Source organism: Lobosporangium transversale (assembly GCF_002105155.1).
Source record: "Lobosporangium transversale strain NRRL 3116 chromosome Unknown BCR41scaffold_31, whole genome shotgun sequence".
NCBI lineage: Eukaryota > Fungi > Mortierellomycota > Mortierellomycetes > Mortierellales > Mortierellaceae > Lobosporangium > Lobosporangium transversale.
This window is the reverse complement of record NW_019029009.1, coordinates 231,218-252,269: the sequence shown is the minus strand read 5'-3', so window position 1 is coordinate 252,269 and position 21,052 is coordinate 231,218. Positions and strand designations below refer to the sequence as shown.

The window sequence follows — 21,052 nt, the reverse complement described above, 5'->3', positions numbered from 1 at the left end:
AAGAACCTTTATTGAGTCCGGGAGCGGCAGTGGTAGAGGCAGATAACGGAGATTTTCAGATAAAGGAGGAGGAGTAGACCACCGAAAGGTCCCAGGAGGAGGAGAGACAAGCCGGCGGCAACAAAAGGATTTGATCTACTACAAATATGACTAGGTTCTGAAAGGCTTTCGTCTTAAAAGTTGTAAGTATTGGCTTGGCAATTTTTTTTTGTTCTTTTTACAATATCCTTGGTCTAGATGGACTGTTCCGTTTTTTAATAGGACGTGACTACAGAAGCGAAACGACAAGAAAGGAAATTTTTGCTTCTCAAAAAGTAACGTGAAATCTCCGCTTAAATGTGATATTTTACACGCGCGTGTACATTTATTCTTCTTTTTTTTTTGGAAAGCACTCAATTCATCGTTCTCTTATTTTACACATTCAACATTGATTCAAATGTCAAGCATGCTTCGAACCCTTGCCACTACAGCCCGGCTGACCATGAATGCCGGTAATACCACCCTTCTCACAGCGCGCGTGGTAATCTTTTATTAATTTTTTACGAACCGGAAGATGTCAGTAAATAATACTCTAGAGATATTATCCAAATAAACAAATACCATTGTGTGGTAACATTGTGCATGTCTCTTCATATCCATATTCATAAAAATAAATAAAAATAGGCCCCTATAACTTCATCCTCGTTGATTTTGCGTAGATCATATGCCACACGCTATGGAGACGATGGCGGATACTCAAGCTGGGGTGGAGGGATCTCCAACTCTCGTCGATCTCTTCCTATAAACACGGTATAAGATTAATGGTTTGGATTTGTGATATAAAAAAATCCTTCACAACCAAAAGTCTCATTAGAAAATCGCTGGTATGTCTTTTTGTTTTTCGTCTAGGTCGTCAAATTTGTACCACAACAAGAGGCGTGGATTGTAGAGCGCATGGGTCGATTCTCTCGCGTCTTGGAACCTGGCCTTCAGATTCTGATGCCTTTTTTGGATCGAGTCAAGTATGTCAAAAGCTTAAAAGAGGTCGCAATTGAAATCCCAAGTCAGAGTGCTATCACTCAAGGTATTTTATTTTTTCTTTTTACAATCTGGTATATTTTGTTTGATCTTAATACTTGAAACCTTTTTTTTATTTTTTTTATTTTATTTTATTTTATTTTTTTAAATAATAATAATAAAATAGATAACGTTACATTGGATTTGGACGGCGTGCTTTACTTCAGAGTGGTAGACCCATACAAAGCATCGTATGGTGTAGAAGATGCCGAATTTTCGGTTGCTCAGCTTGCTCAAACAACGATGCGTGCGGAAATTGGTCAGATGACATTGGACCGAACTTTGGCTGAAAGAGCTCATCTCAATGCCAATATCGTTGAAGCCATCAACACAGCTGCTGCGGATTGGGGAATTCAATGTCTTCGTTATGAGATCCGTGATATCCACCCACCCGCCAAAGTAGTCGAGAGCATGCATCAACAAGTTTCTGCCGAGCGTACCAAGCGTGCGCAGATTTTGGATTCTGAGGGTAAAGCATTTTCTTTTCTTTTCTTTTTTACCTTATTAACGAAATAGCATTATCTAATCAAACCTGAGCCATTTTTCTTTTCCTCCATCCTTGATAGGTTCACGCCAAGCTGCCATCAACGTTGCTGAGGGCCACAAACAATCCACGATCCTTCAGTCAGAGGCCGACAGGGCGGAACAAATCAACAGAGCAACCGGTGAGGCCGAGGCGATTTTGCTTCGTGCTCAGGCTAGTGCTGAAGGTATCCGTCGCATTGCCGAAGCCATCACAAACACCCCTGGAGGCCACCATGCCGTGTCGCTGACAGTCGCAGACAAATATGTGGAGGCATTTGCTCAGCTTGCAAAGGAGACAAACACTTTGATCCTACCTGCTAACGCCAATGATGCGTCCGCCATGGTTGCACAAGCATTGACGATTTATGATGGCATCACAAAGAAGCGTGGAATTCCTTCAGAACAACAGCAACAACTTCCCTCGGCTCCGTCGTCTAACTCTAATGCATAGATCGAATAACGGGCTGGTTTTAAAAGCAAACATGAATACGAAAATAAAAACAAAAAAAAAAGTAATAAAAAACAATGACAGCAAGACATCATTGAGTTAGAGAGAGTACATGATACAATGGATGCAAAAGTTTTGAGTCTCCAAGATAGTTTGAATGGTATGGGTTTTTTCCCCCTTTTTTTAGCTTGCTGCTTAATCTTCCCGACTTTACAGGCATATCTTTTTATTAAGCTTGCATTGCTCATAGTTTCTAGTATACATGTGCTTTTACTTTTACTTCTTTCGTGGCTTGATGTCCGATTCCTGTACTGGACACAACATAATGGCATTCTTGTGATCTGCTGGCATTCCAGTATAACCCTACAGAACCATAAACAAACAAAAAAAAAAAAAAAAAAAAAAAAAAAAAAAGAATGTAAGCTATTTCTATCTGATTATATAAAAAAAAAAGCTAATTTCCATTGAACTGCACTTGCCTTGCTCCAATCATAACTGACTGCGTACGCATAAATCGATCCATTCCTGTTGAATGTAGCAGTCGAGATTGGCGCTGGTTGCTTATTAAATACTTTGAGTTTCTGCTTTGAATCCTTATCCCAAAACGTGAATCCACCATCCGAGCCGGCTGTCGCGAATGTACCATAAATAGGGTGGAATGAAATTGCATTGACAGCATACACAGACGAGTCCCTAGCTGCAGGCGCCCCATCTCGATGGCATTTGAAAGAGAAATTTCCTCTAATATACAATTGGAAAGTTGTTTTTTTTTTTTTTTTTTTTTTTTTTAATGATTAGTCATCAAAACATATAAGAGGTAACCAGCCGACCCATAATTAGGAAAGGGAAGACTTACTGGCTATCCTTGACATCCGTATACTGAATAGCAACACGTCCTTCAATACTTCCGACAGCAAATCCACCACCTGTTGTGAAACATGAGACAACACGAGTTTGCATCTTCAGAGGACTCTCCATGGTTCTGAATGGAACAGTAGGGTTACTCATGTCGAACATTGTGATTTGACGGTCTGCCATTGCTGCGACCAATAATGATCCATGTGTATCCATAGAGTAAAGACGATCACTCAATGCCACCGACGAAACAGGATTCTGCTGTCGAAGGTCCCAGTACTATGAGGCAAAAAAAAGAAAGAAAGAAAGATTGTATTAAAATAAACAACGGCTTAAATAATGTCAAATTCATTACTAAAAATGAACTTGTACTTTTTTTTTTTGTTACCTTGATGGATTTGTCCCAGCTTCCAGTTGCAACAATGTTGGGCCCATCAATCCAGCGCAGGCTTTTGATGGGTGCATCGTGTTTTGCAAACTGGGAAGGTTGGCCAGTAGCTAAATCAAAAATCCGTCCCGCATTATCTGCGCCTCCTGAAGCAAGCTTTGACCCATCCTGTTTATGGTCGGTGTTTTTTTTTTTTTTTTTTTTTTTTTTTTTTTTTTTTTTAAAAAAAAAAATCTGTGAGATTTGAATAGATTGGGAGATATAATAATACGTAATAACTGTGTTCTTTTTTTTCTTTCTTTTTTTTAGGAAAAGTGCAGATAGAAGACTTACACCACTCCATTGGCACGCCAGTGCAGGTCCTTCGTGCGAATACATGGCTTTGGCAACAGTAGATCCGTCTCCCATGACCTCCCAGATACGGACCTAAACACATTGAAGAAAATAAAATAAAGTAAAGAAAAAAAAAGAGAAGGATCCTAGTAAGCACTCTAGTATTACGACAAAGGTGACGCGAAAAACAATAGTGGCACTCAATATTTATACTTCATTATTCCAAGATGCCGCTGCAAGGAAATCACTTGTCTTAGAGAATGCAAGCTCTGCGATGCCATCATTTGGTGGCGATGTCACCTAATCATGAAAGTTGAGACGAATTGCACATGTAAGTGGATAGTTTTTTTGTTGTTTTTTGTTCCAAGAACGCGTGGATCAACCAGGATGTGGTGAAGAAAGGAAAACTAAATTGAGAGTAAAGAGATATAGCCATAGTGGGTACCTCAATGTCCTTTGGCTGATTCTGGTTAGCGAGCATCATGTTGGCAAGAGTGATTGGTGCTAAAAAGAGAAAAAGAGAGAACAAGGAAGACGTCGAATGGAGAAAAAGAAAGGAAAAAATAAAAAGGAAAAACGGTGGCGCAACTCAAATTTCAACACAAGATGTCAATTTGAATTGATTTAAGCTTTGTCTGTAGTAATCTTGGGTAAATAACTGACACTTTTTATTTTATTTTATTTTATTTTATTTTATTTTTTGCATACAATGTATTGTGTATCGATGTTATCATTACTGGGCTGGAGCCGGCTTCTTCTCCTTCTCCTTCTCATTCTCAGCTTCAATCTCGGCTACAACCGCTTCAATCTCAGTGAGTTCCAAGCGCTGTTTGACAATAATAATAAGAAATAGTAAAAAGGTCCTGATTAGATTAAAATATTACAATTGAGTTCCTCGACCACAATATAAAAAAAACTTAGAGCGTCAACAGTACCTTAATGACACTATCATTTCCCATGATGGCAATTTCAATGTTCTTGGCGCCAGTCTGAACAACCTCAAGCAAAGATCTAATTGCTAGCTTAATGGTCTCAGCCCTGTCCATGTCTTCCTTATAGTTCTTCTCCAAAAACTCGCGGACAGTTTTTGAGGAACGGCCGATCGAATTTGCTTTCCATGCAGAGTAAACTCCTGAAGGGTCTGTCTGATACAACTTTGGTACCTTATCTGAGTCAAAACCCATGATCAATGTTGAAATTCCAAAAGGACGAACTCCTCCACTTTGAGTGTATTTCTATAAATACAAATGAATAAAAGATATCAACATTGGTCTTAAAACAATTATATATATATAAAGTAGTGATAACAGCAACAGTAGTAGTACTAAGCACTAAATGTTTTTCTTACCTGTTGTACTCCTGCAATATAACGCGTGATGTATTCAATCGAAACTGCATCCTCTACTGTAAGTCTGTGGCTCTGGCACTCTATCCTTGCCTTATTGACCAGCACACGGGCATCGGCAGAAAGTCCTAAGAGCCGATACGACAAGGCAAAAAAAACCAATTGATATCCATTGAGCATTCCGATCGTCTCAATTGCGATATAAATATATATTTATATCATATTTCCTTGTAAAAAAAGGTGCTGTGCAATAAAAGGGCTCACCAGCAAAAGCAAGGCAGACGTGTTCGTCCAGCATACAGATCTTCTTCACTGTGCGTTCGTCTTGGAGTTTCATGACTGATTTCTTCTCAACACCTAAAACAACAACGTCCTTGCCACGGACACCGACCTAAAAAAAATCAAGATAAAAATATAGAAAATTAAATCATTAGCCTTCTTTTTACAGAAATCAGCTCGGGATATATTGGAGTGTAAATGCCGTTTATGTTAAGACGCGTTTTTTTTTTTTGTTTTTTTCTGTCTTCTTGTCTTCTCTCTTTCAACTTACAACACAGCTTCCTTTGCGAACAGCTTCGACAGCATAGTCCACCTGAAACAAATGACCATCGGGTGAGAAGACAGTCAATGCACGATCATAAGAGCCAGCCATGGTTTGTAACTTGTTAAATTTTGATGCTGTGAAAAGGATGGAGAAGGAGTAGAAGTAAGTTTGTTGAAGCAAAAAAAAAAAAAGAAAGGTCCCTTTCTGCATTCACGCACACAGACACTCTTACGCACTCCGTGACGCGTCCCATAATGATCACGTGTTAATGCCAGTCATTGAAACCTGGATCAATATTTTAAACAAGGTGCTTCAATTTTTTTTTTTTTGTCTTTTTGCCACAGTTAAAGTATTTGAATCAACTCAAACGCATCGCCATGTCTCTTCCATCAGCTGACGAGTTGGAGCAACTCGAGGAAATTGGTATGAAGAGCTAAGAAGTATCTTGACACTCGAAACAATAGAAGAAAAAGAAAAAGAAAAAAGTCTTGGCAGCTTAATTCGATTTATATCCAAATTGCTATATTACATTTTAGAAAAGCAGTGGGCAGTCAAAGCTATGCACCATGCTGAGACTTATTTCTCACTCCTCCAAGCAATGGATGGATCCAAGCTCAAGCTTACAAAGTATGCTCTTTATTTTTATATTATATAAAAAAAAAATGAAATAAGATAAGCAGTATGCAGAGGCAGGATTGAAATCTTAGGAGTAAAGACAGCTGGAATATTAATGACATTACGGACAGCATTGATCACAGAGTTTTTTAACCCGGATAATTCTTTTTCTTTCTTTTTCTCTTTTTTTTCTATGTAGGATTGACGACGAAATTTACAACGATTTCATCTCAACATTTGGTGCAGATTTCAAGATTGACGTGCTAGATGAAAACAAAGACTTCAAGTCTCCAGAAATGAAGGAGAAATGGCGTAATTTCATCAACAAATACGAGGGCGGTAAAGTCACCGATTATAACTTTGGATCCTTGCTCCGGATTGATGCCAGCAAGGAATACACAGAGGACAACAGCATGTTTGGTAATAGAAATGGAAGCAAGTTCAATAATTGAAAGCGTTCTATTTTTTTTTTTTTTGAAATTTTTGATTAATTTTTTTTTTTTTTTTTTTTTTTTTTTTTGATATCCATAGTCACTCGCATGCAGTTTTTGGCCATTGAGATTGCTCGTAACAAAGCTGGCCTCAACTCTGTCCACTGCAAGTCAAAAAAGTAGATTTTACCATATTTAGAAGGCTCAAGAGTGACAATAATAGAATAACATGGGAGCTTTATTTCTCTTGTTATTACATGGTATATAAAAATGTGTATTTGTTGTTTGAACAACCGCGCATTTTGCAGTCGAGCATTATTTTGAATTTCCTTGTAATCCCTCTTCCTCCATTTTTTTTTTCTCTAGTCCCACATTTGCTTGCCGCGTTTCTTGCGCGACTGTTTCTCTTGTTGTTTATCGACTCTGACTTCATCCTTCTCTGCATTCATCAATCCACGTTCCATTGTCTTTTCCTTGCGTATCTTAGCCTTTGTGCTTAGTGACTTTTTCTTGATCGTTTTCTTTGGTTTGTCACTTATAAAACAAAAAAAAGGCGCACATACAAAAGTTGTCTTAGTCATCCTAGTAGGGAATAGAAAAAATAATAATAAAATAAAAAAAAAAAAAAATACCTACACGGCAATTTGCTTGCGCACTTTGGCTAGTTCCAACTCACGAGCCACTTTTTCCTTCATTGACTCTGCCTCTTTATAAAAAAAAAAATGCCGTTTTGAGCGTTTGAGTGACAAGTAAATGGTTAATATCTCTGTTTTCAATATTCAAAATGCCAAAGCTCCAAATCAATATGGGACAATTGATCCAACAATTTTGAATAAAAAATTTTATCTGTGAAAGAAATTTATCCAGTTTTATTTTCCTTTGATCCCTTTTCCCTTGCTATACCTTGTTCGCTCAACCCTGACTTCTGCTTGTTATGCTGTGGATATCTTGTCTGGTGAACATCTTTGATATATATATAAAAAGGGTATGATTTCAATACGTTATTTATACAAAGGTTGACATGCAAAGCAGCCATTGTAAATCCAGGCATCCATCCATACTTGGTCGTGTCTTTCCCATGTTGAATGTGAATAAATGAAGGAGGGAAGGAATGAAGAGGTAGGTTTTTATAAAAAAAAGTATGTGGTATAGCTTTGTTTCTTTTGTTTATTCAAGTTTTAATTAAGTTTAGCAGTCACCTGGCAGTGGGAGGAGATCATACATTTTAGGTAGGCTCACAGGCCTTTGTTATTGCCACGCTGTCTAGATATTGGTGATGTCGCGGCCGCACGTTTCATTGAATAAGAGCTTTGAACACTGAGCTTTAGATTGCTAAAGAACTTCTTTCGTCAAGTACACGAGCACTATACTCTAGCTGACTCCATCCCTTCATCTTTTTATAACTGTTATTCATATTCCAACAATAATGATATTGTACGGGATGCGACAACCTCTGCACGAGTAGATGCCATAGCGCTTGCCTATTTGCTGCTACTTGAACAGGATCTAGGTTGACATTGGTGCGCGAGCATACTCTGTACATTTGTACCGTGACCTTTATGCTCGATCATTAAAACGTGTACCATTGCGTTTTTTCCTGTATATCAAAGAGAGAAGCTGATAGCTCTAAAGATGCTTCTAGATGGCTAATGTCAACCAGGTATGAGTGCGAGAGGCATACAATGCCTTATATCGCACCTTTTGGTATCAATAGCACTTTTTTTTTTTTTTTTTTTTTTTTTACTGAATAAACAATAAAAAAATTTTCTTTTTCTTTTTTTTTTCTCGCTGGTTTAATTCATTTATAATTAATACTTCTCAGCGACGCCCTGGGCTGCTAGAACGACCAGAGCGACGGCTGTTATATCCACCTCTGCTACGTGTTGTAAATCCTTTGCGTCCTCTATCATCGTTTGGTTTCACAAATGCAAAGTCGCAAGTCAATGTTTGGTCTAACAGTTTCTCTCCATTCATGGCTTGAATTGCTGCCTCTGCCTCTGAGAACTTTTCGTATTCAATCAGTGCATATCCCTAGTCAATTAACATTAAAATAAAAAAATGTCAAAATTGTGTTTGCTTATTTCTTTTGTTTTTTCCCCTTAAAAAAATTTGCTACAATACCTTTACGAATCCTGTGCGACGATCCAGGTTCAAATGAATATTTTGAATCTCCCCAAACTCCCCAAACTTGTCTTGGATATCTTCTTCTGTTGCTTCCTCATGTACCCCTGTGATCAAGACGATCCAACCCTCAACAGCTGCAACAGCAACAGCAACAGCAACAAGAAGGGGGAAAAAAAAATGCTGTTAGTTTCAAAAAAAAAAAAAGAAAAATACCAATCAATTGCCAAAGACCCTACATTTCACGGCCTTCCCAGTGGCATTATCATCATTTGAATTTAACTTCTCGAATGAGCTGCCATGCACACCATCACCTCGCTGATCTGAAATAGATATAGAAAAATAAAAAAAAAAATGAGAATCAATGTCATCTATCAACTTCAATATTTGCCGTGCTCTGTCGTTTTTGGCCCGAAAATGGTGTACAATTACCTCCACTCTGAAAGCCACGCCCTTTCCTTTTGATGGTAATCTCCTGGACATCTATATGAAAGCGAATGGTAGTAGCACTTGTCATTAGTCAATAAATAATATTAGTTCCGAAGGGTAGTCAACGATAAGCCCTGTTCTAGTCAAGATATAATCTTGCAGTCGTTTTTATAAAAGCTTTAAGCAAATTCTGACGTGATCCCTCCCCCCTGCTGACCATCTTTCTAAAAGTCGACTTTCACCTGATCCACGTCCATTCCTGCTGCACTCGCGAAGTAAAAAAAAGTCGGGTATTGACAATGTATTACGAGGGTGCATTCGTTTTCATCCTGCTCCGCAAGCTTAGCAGAATATTGCTATTCTTGTCAGCCTTCTGTGTCCAGTATGCTTGGTTCTGTAATCTCACTAATCTTTTTTTATTTTTTTAATGTCCCTCATAATTTTTTGATTCCATTTAAAGTTCTATTGATGGCAGAATTATATTACCAGACATTTCCTCATCTTGCAAGTCATCGCCAGGCTTCACACTAAGATCAATGGCGTATTTATCAGACATGGCTGGTTATTTTGAGTTGTGATAGACTGGGGTGCGCAGAGGAAGAGAAAAAACAGGCATAACCTTGACCTATTCCAATCTGAATCATGGGACAAGTCACATTTGGGAGGAGGAAAGGCCCAAAAACAAAGAGAACTGTCACGCATGAAGTCGATTTGCCTGGATACCCTTGCTTTCAAAGTGTGGACTACATCCCACAGTTCTGTCACTGGGGGTTGCATATAACATCCTTTCGTTATTCCAGGACAACTGCGTCTCAAAAACAATGGCTGGCTTTTCACCCAAGCAATTTTGCTGTTCTTTTTTGCAGGTCTGCAATCATAATATAGCACCTAAACATTGTATATATCATGGTGTTTTTTTTTTTTTTTTTTTTTTTTTTTAGCCAACTATTTCAATTCTGCTATATTTTGCTTCGGGCTCTTTCTGGAAAATAATCCTGTTACTTGTGATGCATTGATGGATAGCCTTGAAAAAGCTGTTATTGAAGGGAAAAGCAGTGCCTTTATCAGAGATCTCACGGAACATAAACAAAAGGTCAGATCGCGAATTAGGCGATTCAAAAATAACAGAACTATATTCTACCCTCTATCTTTTTATACTTTACAAAAGGCATGGCACTGCACTAAAGGCCTAGGAACGGCGGTTGTTTTTAAAGTATGGATTCTAACTACCCTAAAAATTAATATTTCTCGCGCCCTCTCTTTGAGGCACCTGGCTTGCTATGAGTTGAAGATGTTACTGGCCGCTTGCTACTCTGGCCATGACTCGACGCTGTGTTCTGACTAAGACTGATCCCTCTGTCTGTCCATGTACTTGTGCCTATGTTTGCTCTTGTGCTTGTGTTTGTCACTGATATCGCTCTTTGATGTATCCAAGGAGACTGTTCCTTCGCATCTACAGGCTGAAGTTGATATGGTCGTCCTTGTCTCTTTGGGTGGTCACGAATAACATTGCATACATTATGCGTCACCATTACATTGCAAGCAGCTTGTCCAACAAAGTCTTTACAGGATGGATGGGTATCCCTTCATTACCTACCATCTATATAGCCAGGTGAGCACACTTACAAAGAAAAGCTGATCTAATCAGTTAATGAAGGGATAGAATTAGTGAGAAACGGTCGAACTATTGGCGGAGGTGGAGCTGTATCCCTTGGCCTTTCGAACGAACTTTTCCTTCCCCTGAGCCGGCTCTATGCATTACTCTGCTGTCTTCAATCTAAGAGCTTTGCTTCTCAAGAGACTCCTAATAGTTGTAGTAGTTAGATTTTAGTGGTTGGGATGTAAGAACATGCAACAACGAGGAGGTAGCTGTGCAATATAACTTACAATAAAGTTTCAGATAATTGCCAAAGAGCTGTCCTCGAGGAAGTTCAGAAGGTCACCCCTGTCTCTTGGTAATTGGATTGTTTCTGGGGCAGTTCTTCCAGCAATGACAATTTCGCCCATTGGTTTAACTTGGTAAAAAAAAATACCAGCGAAGTCTATTGCGAGATATATGGACGAGAGTTACAGAAAGTTGCTCTTCTGAACTCACTGCCTATTAGAGTTGACAGTTGACAGTTGACTTACCAGCAACATCAGCAACATGAACACAAGGAGGAGTTCATTCGGTTCATTTGGGTCTGAAATATCATCACTCAACACTTGGTGCTTATACAAAGTCTTGGCTTTCGATGTTCCTGCCTCTTGAGCAGCGACAGCTGTCTGATTAGTTATGGTCTCTGTCGCCAATCCCAAGACATGTTCACTCCAAAATTGATCTTCTCTATTATTTTGGGATTCTTGATATAACTACAGCGGTTTTACTTTTCGCTTTTTTCGAATTCCAACCGATGAGATAAGTGCTGAGAAGGTATCATGTACTGATTTCTTGTCAGAGAAATGAAAATGTCAAGCAACGCTTGGCAGCAGAATGTGTTCTTTCCCAGCTATTCTCGTATTGGCCCAGCAGAGATGTTGAAAATACGAAGACATATGGCTGAGGAAATCGCCAATATGGTAACCCGGACTCTATGAATATAGATATAAGCTAGATGGACGACCCGTGGCTTCGTTAACGGTCGCATCAGTCTAGCACTTCGCCTCGTGAGGCTCATTTGCCTGGTCGAATACCAACGCACCCCTCTTAGGTAGGATACCTGCAAGCAATAAAAGCATACCTAGCAATATTCCTTGGTTTGTAGCAAGTCGAAATTAAATTAAATATTCATGGAGGAAGAGTGGTATTGCTCAAGCATACGAAAACTATGATTGTTTTACTTACAGATTTGTAAAAGAAGAATCGTTCTCCCAATCATTGTTATCTCAAGCGCTTAATGGTGCCAATGAGGAAACCCCTCGCAGTCCTTGCTGCTGCAGTCCTGGGCTTAAACTTCTCAGGTCGCATTTGAGATGACACTTGCGCGGGGCACACCCCGCCAATATTTTTGGTACCAATCACATCACGATCAAATATACCACGCACCTACGGTAGTATTTTAATCGTGATAGGACTGGTTCTAGGGGACTGATATGGTTGGTATGGTAGCAACGTACACTGATGGGTCATCTATGAGCGCCACCTAGCGATTTCCCGTGATACTATTGCTGTTAGAGTCAAAGACTTGAGCATGCGATCAATCAACTATTTAAAGTCTAGAATGGCAACCGTTTTTAGATCAGTATGGAAATTCGATAACATACCTCTAGCGAAAAAGGAGTCAGAAAGGTGCTTTTTTTTTCTTTAGGCTGGGGAGGAAGGAATAAAACATGGTAAATGTTGCCAGGTGCGCTAGGGGAGTGGAGGCAAGTAAATGGTGGACATGGTGCATCGTGATGATATGGTTTTTGCTGATTTTTTTTGCCGATTGATTTTTACATTAACTGCTATTAATTTTTTTTCCTTCCTTGGCATGCAATGGGCGGCTATTTTCTCCTAGTAGAAATCACAGAGAACTGGATCTAATCTGCCCATGAGTTAATGGAAGCTAATTGGGCAAATTCGCCCGGTTTAGAGCCTGAAGGATAACTAAGTGATTAGGCCCAAAGAAATATCAAGATCTTGGCCTCGGTACCACTAGCCCATGCTTCTTTTTTCTTCTTTTTTTTTTTTTTTTTTTTTTTTTTTTTTTTTGAAGCACACAGTCGGATCGAGCTAATGAACAATTTAGAAAGAACCCATCAATTGCGTCATATTTCAACACTGTCCTTAAAAAAGAATGCGTATGAAATCTCAAGCATTTCGCATGGCACAGACTACACCTCAATTCCTTAATAGCAGGTAGGATAGGAGATTTTGGGTCCTTTTGATGGATTGTGGAGCCGGCCACTTCCAGCTACAGATAGATGAAATAATTCTCGAACACAATAAAAGAACAATACACTACTCAAAGGCTGAACGAGAACAGTCAGCACTCAAATGGCTCTTGTGTAAAAGAAGGAACAAGGAACCAGAGTTTCCTGAGCTGTTGCCCGTTAAATAGTTGGTGGCGAACTCTCTCCACGTGACTAAACTAAAGCCAACAATGTTCTCAACGCTCATATTCTACGACTTTTAATGTTCTATCAATTTAACCATGCACATGCATCAATGGCTGAAGGGGCCCATCATTGAAGCCTGACTATATCATGAAGGCTATGGACGGCGTTTGAAGGAAGCCATCATTGAGGCTGGAAAATGCATCCATCAAACTAATTCAGGTCCGTGCTTTTTTTTTTTTTGTGTGTGTAATGCTCAGTAGTAACTTGACAGTGTAAGCTTGGTCTCCCTTCTGTACCGTTGTTCTGAAGCAGGATAGATGCACCTTTGCTGAGAAGAGCAGCCTGTGTTCAAGCAAACGCTAAGCCCAAGCTCAGTTGCATTCTTAACTCTTCTTTCCTCTTGTTCTCTCTCCTCTTTTTTTCTCTTTTGGTCGAGAAAGTCAATCAGGACACACTTGCCAATGGAGTTGTCAACCTTATCATACAGCTTCTCTTCATCTTCCGTCGCCTGTTGGCCGTGTGGCTCCCCTTCAATCTCCACAGGCTGTGCTTGGATGAAATGTTTAACAGCCTGTTTGGTTCGCCGTGCTTGGGTGATACGTTGCGCGCCCGATGTGGATCCTTCCGATTGGGAAACGGTTGTCGAATGGCTCGAAGCTCCACAAATAGAGCAAGGACGTTTAACACGCGGCGGACGTATGGAAGATGAAGGCGCAGACGGCGAACGTGTGATAGGAGAACGTGTGGAACACGTGGCAAGCATAGTTTCAAGAAATGAAATAATAAATGTAAGTAAAGGTTCAGAGGTATAGGATGTGAGGAAATAAAACGAAAGCAAAGGCTCGGAGCTATAAGCTGCTTCAAGAAAATAGGGCAGTAAAGCAAGCCTTTTAAACCTCCATACATTGTAGACGATACAAATACAACAAATTTGGTTAGCTGTGAGAGGTTACATTGAAGTACTATACGATTCTTTACCACTCACTCATATATGTCAATACACATTTGTTTATTGATAAACGCTAGATGCAGGGACAGACATAAAATAATGCGTGCGTTTGTTTGTTTCTTTTCTTCTTTTCATTTTTTCTTTTCATTTGCTCCTTTTTCCTTTTCTCTTTTAAGCCGCACGGCATCGGACACTCTGGACAGTGTCTGGGAACGTGCCACAGAAGTTGCGGTATCCAGCAGAGTCGATCGTCGCAATGTAGTCGCTACTGCATCCATCAGACTTGTAAATATCGCAGGTCACACCTCGTCTGGTGATGGCAGAGCAGGCGCCAAAATCAGGCCAGTTTTGGCAAGAGTTCATGGCACCGACATTGAGATAGTTCAGAGTGCAGTCTCGGCCACGGTACAGAGCAATCTCGCCATCATCTGGAGGAGCACTCGAGTGGCTGCAGTCGGCCTTGACAACGGCAGCGAAGGCAATGAGGCCAAGAGTGAGGAGAGAGAAACGCATGGCTGTTGTTGTTGTTGTTGTTGTTGTTGTGATGAGCTTGTTGTAGTAGTGGTTGTTGTGGGAGATGATGAGGAGAAAAACACAGAGGGGTCGAAGGGTATTTATATAGAACCGACATCAGCTTGGAAGGCATAGATCACTGACAGATAGATAGGGCCTTGACCACCGCGATCCCCACTTCCACATTAGTCAATCGACACGCTGCTTTTTCAGTAGCAGCTATAATTGGCCAGGGACAGCCTTGAGTATCTCCAGTAATAATGAACACGCCCACGTAGAGCCATGTACAGTGGTCACTGGTTCAGTACCATTCAATAGTAGTCAACGTCTAGTGTATGTGTAAACAATAGCCATGATTAATGCGTAACAATGCATTCCCGGCTGTGAAATTCTACATATCCAATAAGATCGGCTGTTCTCTCTCAGGCTTGTCATCCTCTCACTACCCTCTCTCTTAGTATCGGCGGTATTCTCTTGATGTGATGGTGATCGAGCTATTTACCCCTTGATGCATCGACTGACGCCGCTTAGATAGGGTGTTTTTGCTGTATTGCATCAAGGCAATTTCCCCCTTTATTATGCTATGTCAGTCTGGCGTTTGTTCATTTGGCTTTTAGCAGTAATAGACGACACACTGGTTGATAGTCCAATAGGAGAGCCACATTTTTTTACCATTGGTTACAAAGGTAACATGTCAGTAGGAACCTGCATGAGAGGCCTACATTTGTTTCTTAGCCAGCGTCTTCACTATCGATGGGATGCATTATGCATTGAGTCAATGTCTTTTTATTGTTTTATTTATTCTATACAGCGATAATGCGATTCGAATTCCGCTTAATGAATCGTTTACATCGCTTTTCTATTACCTTGATGATCTGTTTGTGTGGATTTTGTCTTGTTATTTGTGTTGTATCAACAGAAGAATGTGTGTCGATTTTTGTTTATACGGCCTGGTGTGAACAAAATGTTTGCATGCCCTGGTACGAATAATACGTAAAAACGGTTTTGTATTACCATTCTTAACTCTACTTATTTTAGAGTTGGTCGTTTTTTATTCTGTAAGCATTGCCCTAAAATACGTATTGTACATGTCAATACGCCCAATACGCAATTTTTTTTTTTTTTTACGCTATTTCTCAAAGTCGATGACCCCTTGATTGGCGTAGTAGGGCTGACCTTGCAGCTTGCTACTGTCCATCACTGCTCCTGGTAAAACCCACCAAAAAGCGGTGAAATCATATTCAGCTTGTGTGGGGTCTATGCCATAGGCACGGCGTGCCGCGTTTGCTAGGATATGGATGTGAGGATTGCGTTTAGAAAAGAAAGAAGGGACGAGCTCATTTTGGTTAGATCTCCTAAACCGTAGAACAGCTCATCGCCTAATTTCAATACATCTCCAGCTTACCAGCCGCGTATGATGCAGGAACTTCTTCCATACGCAGCTTTGCTGATTATAGTAGATAGTAAAGATAACCGCCACATGCTGTATAAGAAACTACTAATTCACCACAACTGCTAGTATTATTAATAATTATAATGAATAGTTCAGGATTCGGTCTCCTTTAATGCTTTAGTGTGTAGATTTTAACAATATTACGCATACAAGGATGTGGAAAAGAGGATCTCAGAATCTTAAAATTGAATTGGCTCTTTATTGTTTTATACCATTGTCCCTATTTCATTAACGTCATTTACCATTTCATTAATATACATCTGCACAGGGATTACTATTTCTCTTGGAGAAATATTTTCGCATTTAAACTCGATACTAGATAACTCTTTGTCATGAATCATAATAAGCAATCGACCTTTCGACCTGCTTCGCTGACATCGCCGTATTCTGATGTCTGCAGTTGGCGCATTAATTTGGATTCACTGAGTGCTCACTCTCCCTTGAGTAATTAATGTAAAGAATGGACAGATTAATTCTCAAGAGACAGCACAGAGATAACACAGAGGCAATGCCCATCAACCAGCCTGTCATTTGCATGTGTAGTGTAACATTCTCACTTAAAACTGCAAATACGGAAACCCAGATATGCATGCAGTCCATCTCGAACGGAGCAACATCTCCAAATGGAGGATGGATTATTAACATTCATCTACAGGTTCATTATTAACTTGCGCCTGTAGATTCATTATTAAATGAACCTTGTTTGTCAGTAATATCTCAAAATGGTACAATGTAATTTTAGGATAACTGCTTTTGTCAAGGAAAAGTTCAAACTTACAGTAGTATTAAATTCAAATACTTTATTCTCAAGCAGCTGAGATGGTAGTGGAGGTCGAGATTTTCTGCTTTGAAGCAAACCCCGATCAATCTTCAAACTATCAGGAAAGGCTTCTACAGAAATTTCCTCAAGAATTGGAACATAGTTTTTTAGAACTTGTTTGTAAGGATGCTCTGTAAAGCCCTCCACAAGACTCTCTTCTCTCGCTTCCTCTAAGTGGATCCATCATTATAATTGCCAAAAGTAATACTGTACTTACTCGTGACATTTTCATCAAGTGTTTTTATAATACCTATGTTTACCTTGCATGTCAACGACGGCTCATTATGGTAGTCGTTTTGGGTCGTAACGCCCAAGGCGGTAAGTCCTTCTTTGGAGACTTAGAGGTGCTTAATGATATTATCCAACTTGTATTCAAGGACGTTAGATCTCGAAATTGTACTCCAAATGGTCTTAACGCTCCAGTATGCGAGCAGATCGATGTCTGTTGTGGCAGCGATGTCACCTCTTGACAGTCTTTTGCGATCTTCAAATCCGTTTCAGTTGAAGACATGATGGCGGTCCGACCTTCCGAGGTCATGTAAGCGACAAAGGATCTCTGAAACCAATCTATGATTGCAAGTACTCTCTGGACGCGTGGATCGCACTAATGACTTTATTGATCATGCTGCTTTACCAAGGACTTAATGGTATATAAGCCCTTCATTCTCACCTTGATTTCTTCTCATCACCGTTCATATCATCTCAACATGCTCCTTCGCCGTCCGCATCCACAACACTCGAATCACACAAAGGAATTAATTTTTCATCACTCACCCCAACATATCACCACGAACATAATATATTTGAGTGGCCCCAATAACTTCAACAGGCCCAACAAAGCGAATATAAAGGAGCAACAGACCTAAAAAATCGATACTATTCTGCAACTCTAATTACAGTGGTGACTATAATCATACTGTATTAAGTCTACAACAGGCTGGAATACTCCCAAGCGGATGCTGGGATTATGTGTAAGGCTTCACGGTCATTTTTATTTATTTATTTTATTGTGCAGCTACAGTTTTTTTTTGCTAACCTACTTCCCTATTCTTTTCAATATATAGGATCGCTTTCCCAAAGGAGAAGGTATAGGCCCCTATTTAGCAGGGGCCCTTAGTGCCCTGAACAAAAGAATATGCCTTGAAAAACCGTAAATACCATTTCTCAGAGATCTGCGCTGTTCGCTCTCTTTTGGTTCTTTTCAAATATAAATGGTTTGCTTAACAAAATCCTAATGGTCGAAAAGAGCGAACAGCACAGACAATAAAATATAATACAGCCAAGCCGGTTTTAAAGACTCTGATACCCTCTACATCCATATTTCTGCAATGCCCGTATGCATAGTGATTGATTAGACATTGTTATTCCATAGCATCAAAGATATTCTAATTGTAAAGAACCTCTGAACAGTACATTATAATTGTTAGTGATAGTGACAGTCTTGGTGAAATTAATTGTCGTGATATTTTATGCAGCATGGAGTGGTCAGCATAACTGTGCATGAAAGAAGTTCCTGCAACGCATGAAATCATAACCAGCTTGTGTGAGGTCAATAGATGCAGCCTCGCCTGCTTCCTAGGGTAAGGATGGAAGGAATATAGGTCTGGAAGAGGTAAAAGGGGTAAAGAGAGGAAGATGGAAAGGAGGAAGGCAAGCTTGTTTGATTAGATCCCCTATAATGTAGAACAGCCCATATGCCATCGCACCTCTGAATAGTTTCAACAGAAACAGCTTTGAAATGCAATATCGGCCCTATTACGCACATCAAGGAGTCGTCGACTTTGAGGTTTAGCGTGAAAAAAAAAAAAAAAAAAAAAAAAAAAAATTGCGTATTGGGCGTATTGACATGTACAATACGTATTTTAGGGCAATGCTTACAGAATAAAAAACGACCAACTCTAAAATAAGTAGAGTTAAGAATGGTAATACAAAACCGTTTTTACGTATTATTCGTACCAGGGCATGCAAACATTTTGTTCACACCAGGCCGTATAAACAAAAATCGACACACATTCTTCTGTTGATACAACACAAATAACAAGACAAAATCCACACAAACAGATCATCAAGGTAATAGAAAAGCGATGTAAACGATTCATTAAGCGGAATTCGAATCGCATTATCGCTGTATAGAATAAATAAAACAATAAAAAGACATTGACTCAATGCATAATGCATCCCATCGATAGTGAAGACGCTGGCTAAGAAACAAATGTAGGCCTCTCATGCAGGTTCCTACTGACATGTTACCTTTGTAACCAATGGTAAAAAAATGTGGCTCTCCTATTGGACTATCAACCAGTGTGTCGTCTATTACTGCTAAAAGCCAAATGAACAAACGCCAGACTGACATAGCATAATAAAGGGGGAAATTGCCTTGATGCAATACAGCAAAAACACCCTATCTAAGCGGCGTCAGTCGATGCATCAAGGGGTAAATAGCTCGATCACCATCACATCAAGAGAATACCGCCGATACTAAGAGAGAGGGTAGTGAGAGGATGACAAGCCTGAGAGAGAACAGCCGATCTTATTGGATATGTAGAATTTCACAGCCGGGAATGCATTGTTACGCATTAATCATGGCTATTGTTTACACATACACTAGACGTTGACTACTATTGAATGGTACTGAACCAGTGACCACTGTACATGGCTCTACGTGGGCGTGTTCATTATTACTGGAGATACTCAAGGCTGTCCCTGGCCAATTATAGCTGCTACTGAAAAAGCAGCGTGTCGATTGACTAATGTGGAAGTGGGGATCGCGGTGGTCAAGGCCCTATCTATCTGTCAGTGATCTATGCCTTCCAAGCTGATGTCGGTTCTATATAAATACCCTTCGACCCCTCTGTGTTTTTCTCCTCATCATCTCCCACAACAACCACTACTACAACAAGCTCATCACAACAACAACAACAACAACAACAACAGCCATGCGTTTCTCTCTCCTCACTCTTGGCCTCATTGCCTTCGCTGCCGTTGTCAAGGCCGACTGCAGCCACTCGAGTGCTCCTCCAGATGATGGCGAGATTGCTCTGTACCGTGGCCGAGACTGCACTCTGAACTATCTCAATGTCGGTGCCATGAACTCTTGCCAAAACTGGCCTGATTTTGGCGCCTGCTCTGCCATCACCAGACGAGGTGTGACCTGCGATATTTACAAGTCTGATGGATGCAGTAGCGACTACATTGCGACGATCGACTCTGCTGGATACCGCAACTTCTGTGGCACGTTCCCAGACACTGTCCAGAGTGTCCGATGCCGTGCGGCTTAAAAGAGAAAAGGAAAAAGGAGCAAATGAAAAGAAAAAATGAAAAGAAGAAAAGAAACAAACAAACGCACGCATTATTTTATGTCTGTCCCTGCATCTAGCGTTTATCAATAAACAAATGTGTATTGACATATATGAGTGAGTGGTAAAGAATCGTATAGTACTTCAATGTAACCTCTCACAGCTAGCTAAAGTTCTAGTACCCCGACGTGTATAATCTTAACTGTAAGCCGAATGCAAAGAGAAGAAAAGATAAAGGAGGCGTCACTCAAAGAATAGCCTTTATAAAGTCTTTGCACCTCGCTCTTCTCCATATGTCTTATTTCTGTAGTATCATCTCTGCATGCTGGGTGGCAACAATCCAATAGCCGGCTGTTTTCTTCTCGTAGGAACTGGAACTGGCCTGCGCATGAGTCGATGAAAGCTAAATGGGCAAATTTGCCCACTCTACGGTCCAAGGGATAGTAAGATTAATGACATCGTAAATATTGCTCATAAAAATATCTTCAAAAAAAAACATACACGCAGAGAGGCAAGGAGTATCTCCATAGTCTTACTATATATCTTTCTCTAGCAGCTTAGGCATGGGCCCGTCGCTCTGAACTTTGCTCTCAATAAATTTGTAAAGCATTTCGTGGAAGCCGGTCAAGTTTTTCGGCCACTCCTCGGGCAACGTCGCGTTTCCATCTTTGATCTAGAGAAGAATAAAATTTAAATAATCAGACATGCAGCCACTTTTCCATAAATGACTTTGGCTACAAATGTTGTGTATTATTATGCTTCCTCTAAAGTGAACATGCCTTTTCTAAGAGCTGCTCGTTAACCGACCGCCATGGCTCCATGATAGTCGAGTTCCTGCACTTGGCGATACTCTTCTCTTCAGCTAAAGTTGGTAGTGCTGCTGTAGAGCTTTTGGGAAGAAAGTGCAAAGC

The 21,052-nt window shown here is 40.1% G+C and overlaps 8 protein-coding genes across 8 annotated transcripts; 3 read left to right on the top strand and 5 right to left on the bottom strand.

Moving 5' to 3' along the window:
- Nucleotides 1-385: 385 nt before the first annotated feature.
- Nucleotides 386-2,134, top strand: BCR41DRAFT_381553 (hypothetical protein). Its single transcript, XM_022027317.1, has 5 exons — nucleotides 386-520; nucleotides 664-789; nucleotides 889-1,063; nucleotides 1,184-1,525; nucleotides 1,623-2,134. The coding sequence occupies exons 1-5, from the start codon at nucleotides 437-439 to the stop codon at nucleotides 2,030-2,032; spliced, it is 1,137 nt and encodes a 378-aa protein (XP_021879231.1). The 5' UTR covers nucleotides 386-436; the 3' UTR covers nucleotides 2,033-2,134.
- A 95-nt stretch (nucleotides 2,135-2,229) lies between these two features.
- On the bottom strand, nucleotides 2,230-4,152 carry BCR41DRAFT_357765 (putative SONA). The gene is made up of 7 exons (XM_022024957.1): nucleotides 4,051-4,152; nucleotides 3,819-3,905; nucleotides 3,606-3,698; nucleotides 3,273-3,440; nucleotides 2,886-3,163; nucleotides 2,509-2,770; nucleotides 2,230-2,392 (listed from the first exon to the last, which is right to left on the bottom strand). The coding sequence occupies exons 1-7, from the start codon at nucleotides 4,087-4,089 to the stop codon at nucleotides 2,306-2,308; spliced, it is 1,014 nt and encodes a 337-aa protein (XP_021879230.1). The 5' UTR covers nucleotides 4,090-4,152; the 3' UTR covers nucleotides 2,230-2,305.
- Nucleotides 4,153-4,522: 370 nt separating this feature from the next.
- BCR41DRAFT_308830 (nucleophile aminohydrolase) lies at nucleotides 4,523-5,602 on the bottom strand (the record flags this gene model as incomplete). The annotated part of the gene is made up of 4 exons (XM_022020932.1): nucleotides 4,523-4,840; nucleotides 4,954-5,078; nucleotides 5,215-5,341; nucleotides 5,501-5,602. 4 exons carry the CDS (start codon nucleotides 5,600-5,602, stop codon nucleotides 4,523-4,525), a joined length of 672 nt encoding a protein of 223 aa, XP_021879229.1.
- Nucleotides 5,603-5,833: 231 nt separating this feature from the next.
- Nucleotides 5,834-7,073, top strand: BCR41DRAFT_357761 (putative polysaccharide biosynthesis protein). The gene is made up of 4 exons (XM_022024956.1): nucleotides 5,834-5,917; nucleotides 6,031-6,121; nucleotides 6,309-6,529; nucleotides 6,641-7,073. Exons 1-4 carry the CDS (start codon nucleotides 5,872-5,874, stop codon nucleotides 6,721-6,723), a joined length of 441 nt encoding a protein of 146 aa, XP_021879228.1. The 5' UTR covers nucleotides 5,834-5,871; the 3' UTR covers nucleotides 6,724-7,073.
- A 1,250-nt stretch (nucleotides 7,074-8,323) lies between these two features.
- Nucleotides 8,324-9,753, bottom strand: BCR41DRAFT_357758 (RNP containing family member). The gene is made up of 5 exons (XM_022024955.1): nucleotides 9,577-9,753; nucleotides 9,094-9,144; nucleotides 8,901-8,984; nucleotides 8,662-8,798; nucleotides 8,324-8,571 (listed from the first exon to the last, which is right to left on the bottom strand). Exons 1-5 carry the CDS (start codon nucleotides 9,644-9,646, stop codon nucleotides 8,359-8,361), a joined length of 555 nt encoding a protein of 184 aa, XP_021879227.1. The 5' UTR covers nucleotides 9,647-9,753; the 3' UTR covers nucleotides 8,324-8,358.
- A 4,407-nt stretch (nucleotides 9,754-14,160) lies between these two features.
- BCR41DRAFT_357757 (hypothetical protein) lies at nucleotides 14,161-14,630 on the bottom strand. Its single transcript, XM_022024954.1, has one exon. It carries the CDS (start codon nucleotides 14,570-14,572, stop codon nucleotides 14,231-14,233), a length of 342 nt encoding a protein of 113 aa, XP_021879226.1. The 5' UTR covers nucleotides 14,573-14,630; the 3' UTR covers nucleotides 14,161-14,230.
- Nucleotides 14,631-15,701: 1,071 nt separating this feature from the next.
- BCR41DRAFT_398415 (hypothetical protein) lies at nucleotides 15,702-17,356 on the bottom strand (the record flags this gene model as incomplete). The annotated part of the gene is made up of 5 exons (XM_022028963.1): nucleotides 15,702-15,859; nucleotides 15,978-16,019; nucleotides 16,669-16,699; nucleotides 16,804-17,015; nucleotides 17,119-17,356. 5 exons carry the CDS (start codon nucleotides 17,354-17,356, stop codon nucleotides 15,702-15,704), a joined length of 681 nt encoding a protein of 226 aa, XP_021879225.1.
- A 2,367-nt stretch (nucleotides 17,357-19,723) lies between these two features.
- BCR41DRAFT_357755 (hypothetical protein) lies at nucleotides 19,724-20,193 on the top strand. The gene has a single exon (XM_022024953.1). The coding sequence runs from the start codon at nucleotides 19,782-19,784 to the stop codon at nucleotides 20,121-20,123; it is 342 nt and encodes a 113-aa protein (XP_021879224.1). The 5' UTR covers nucleotides 19,724-19,781; the 3' UTR covers nucleotides 20,124-20,193.
- Nucleotides 20,194-21,052: the final 859 nt, after the last annotated feature.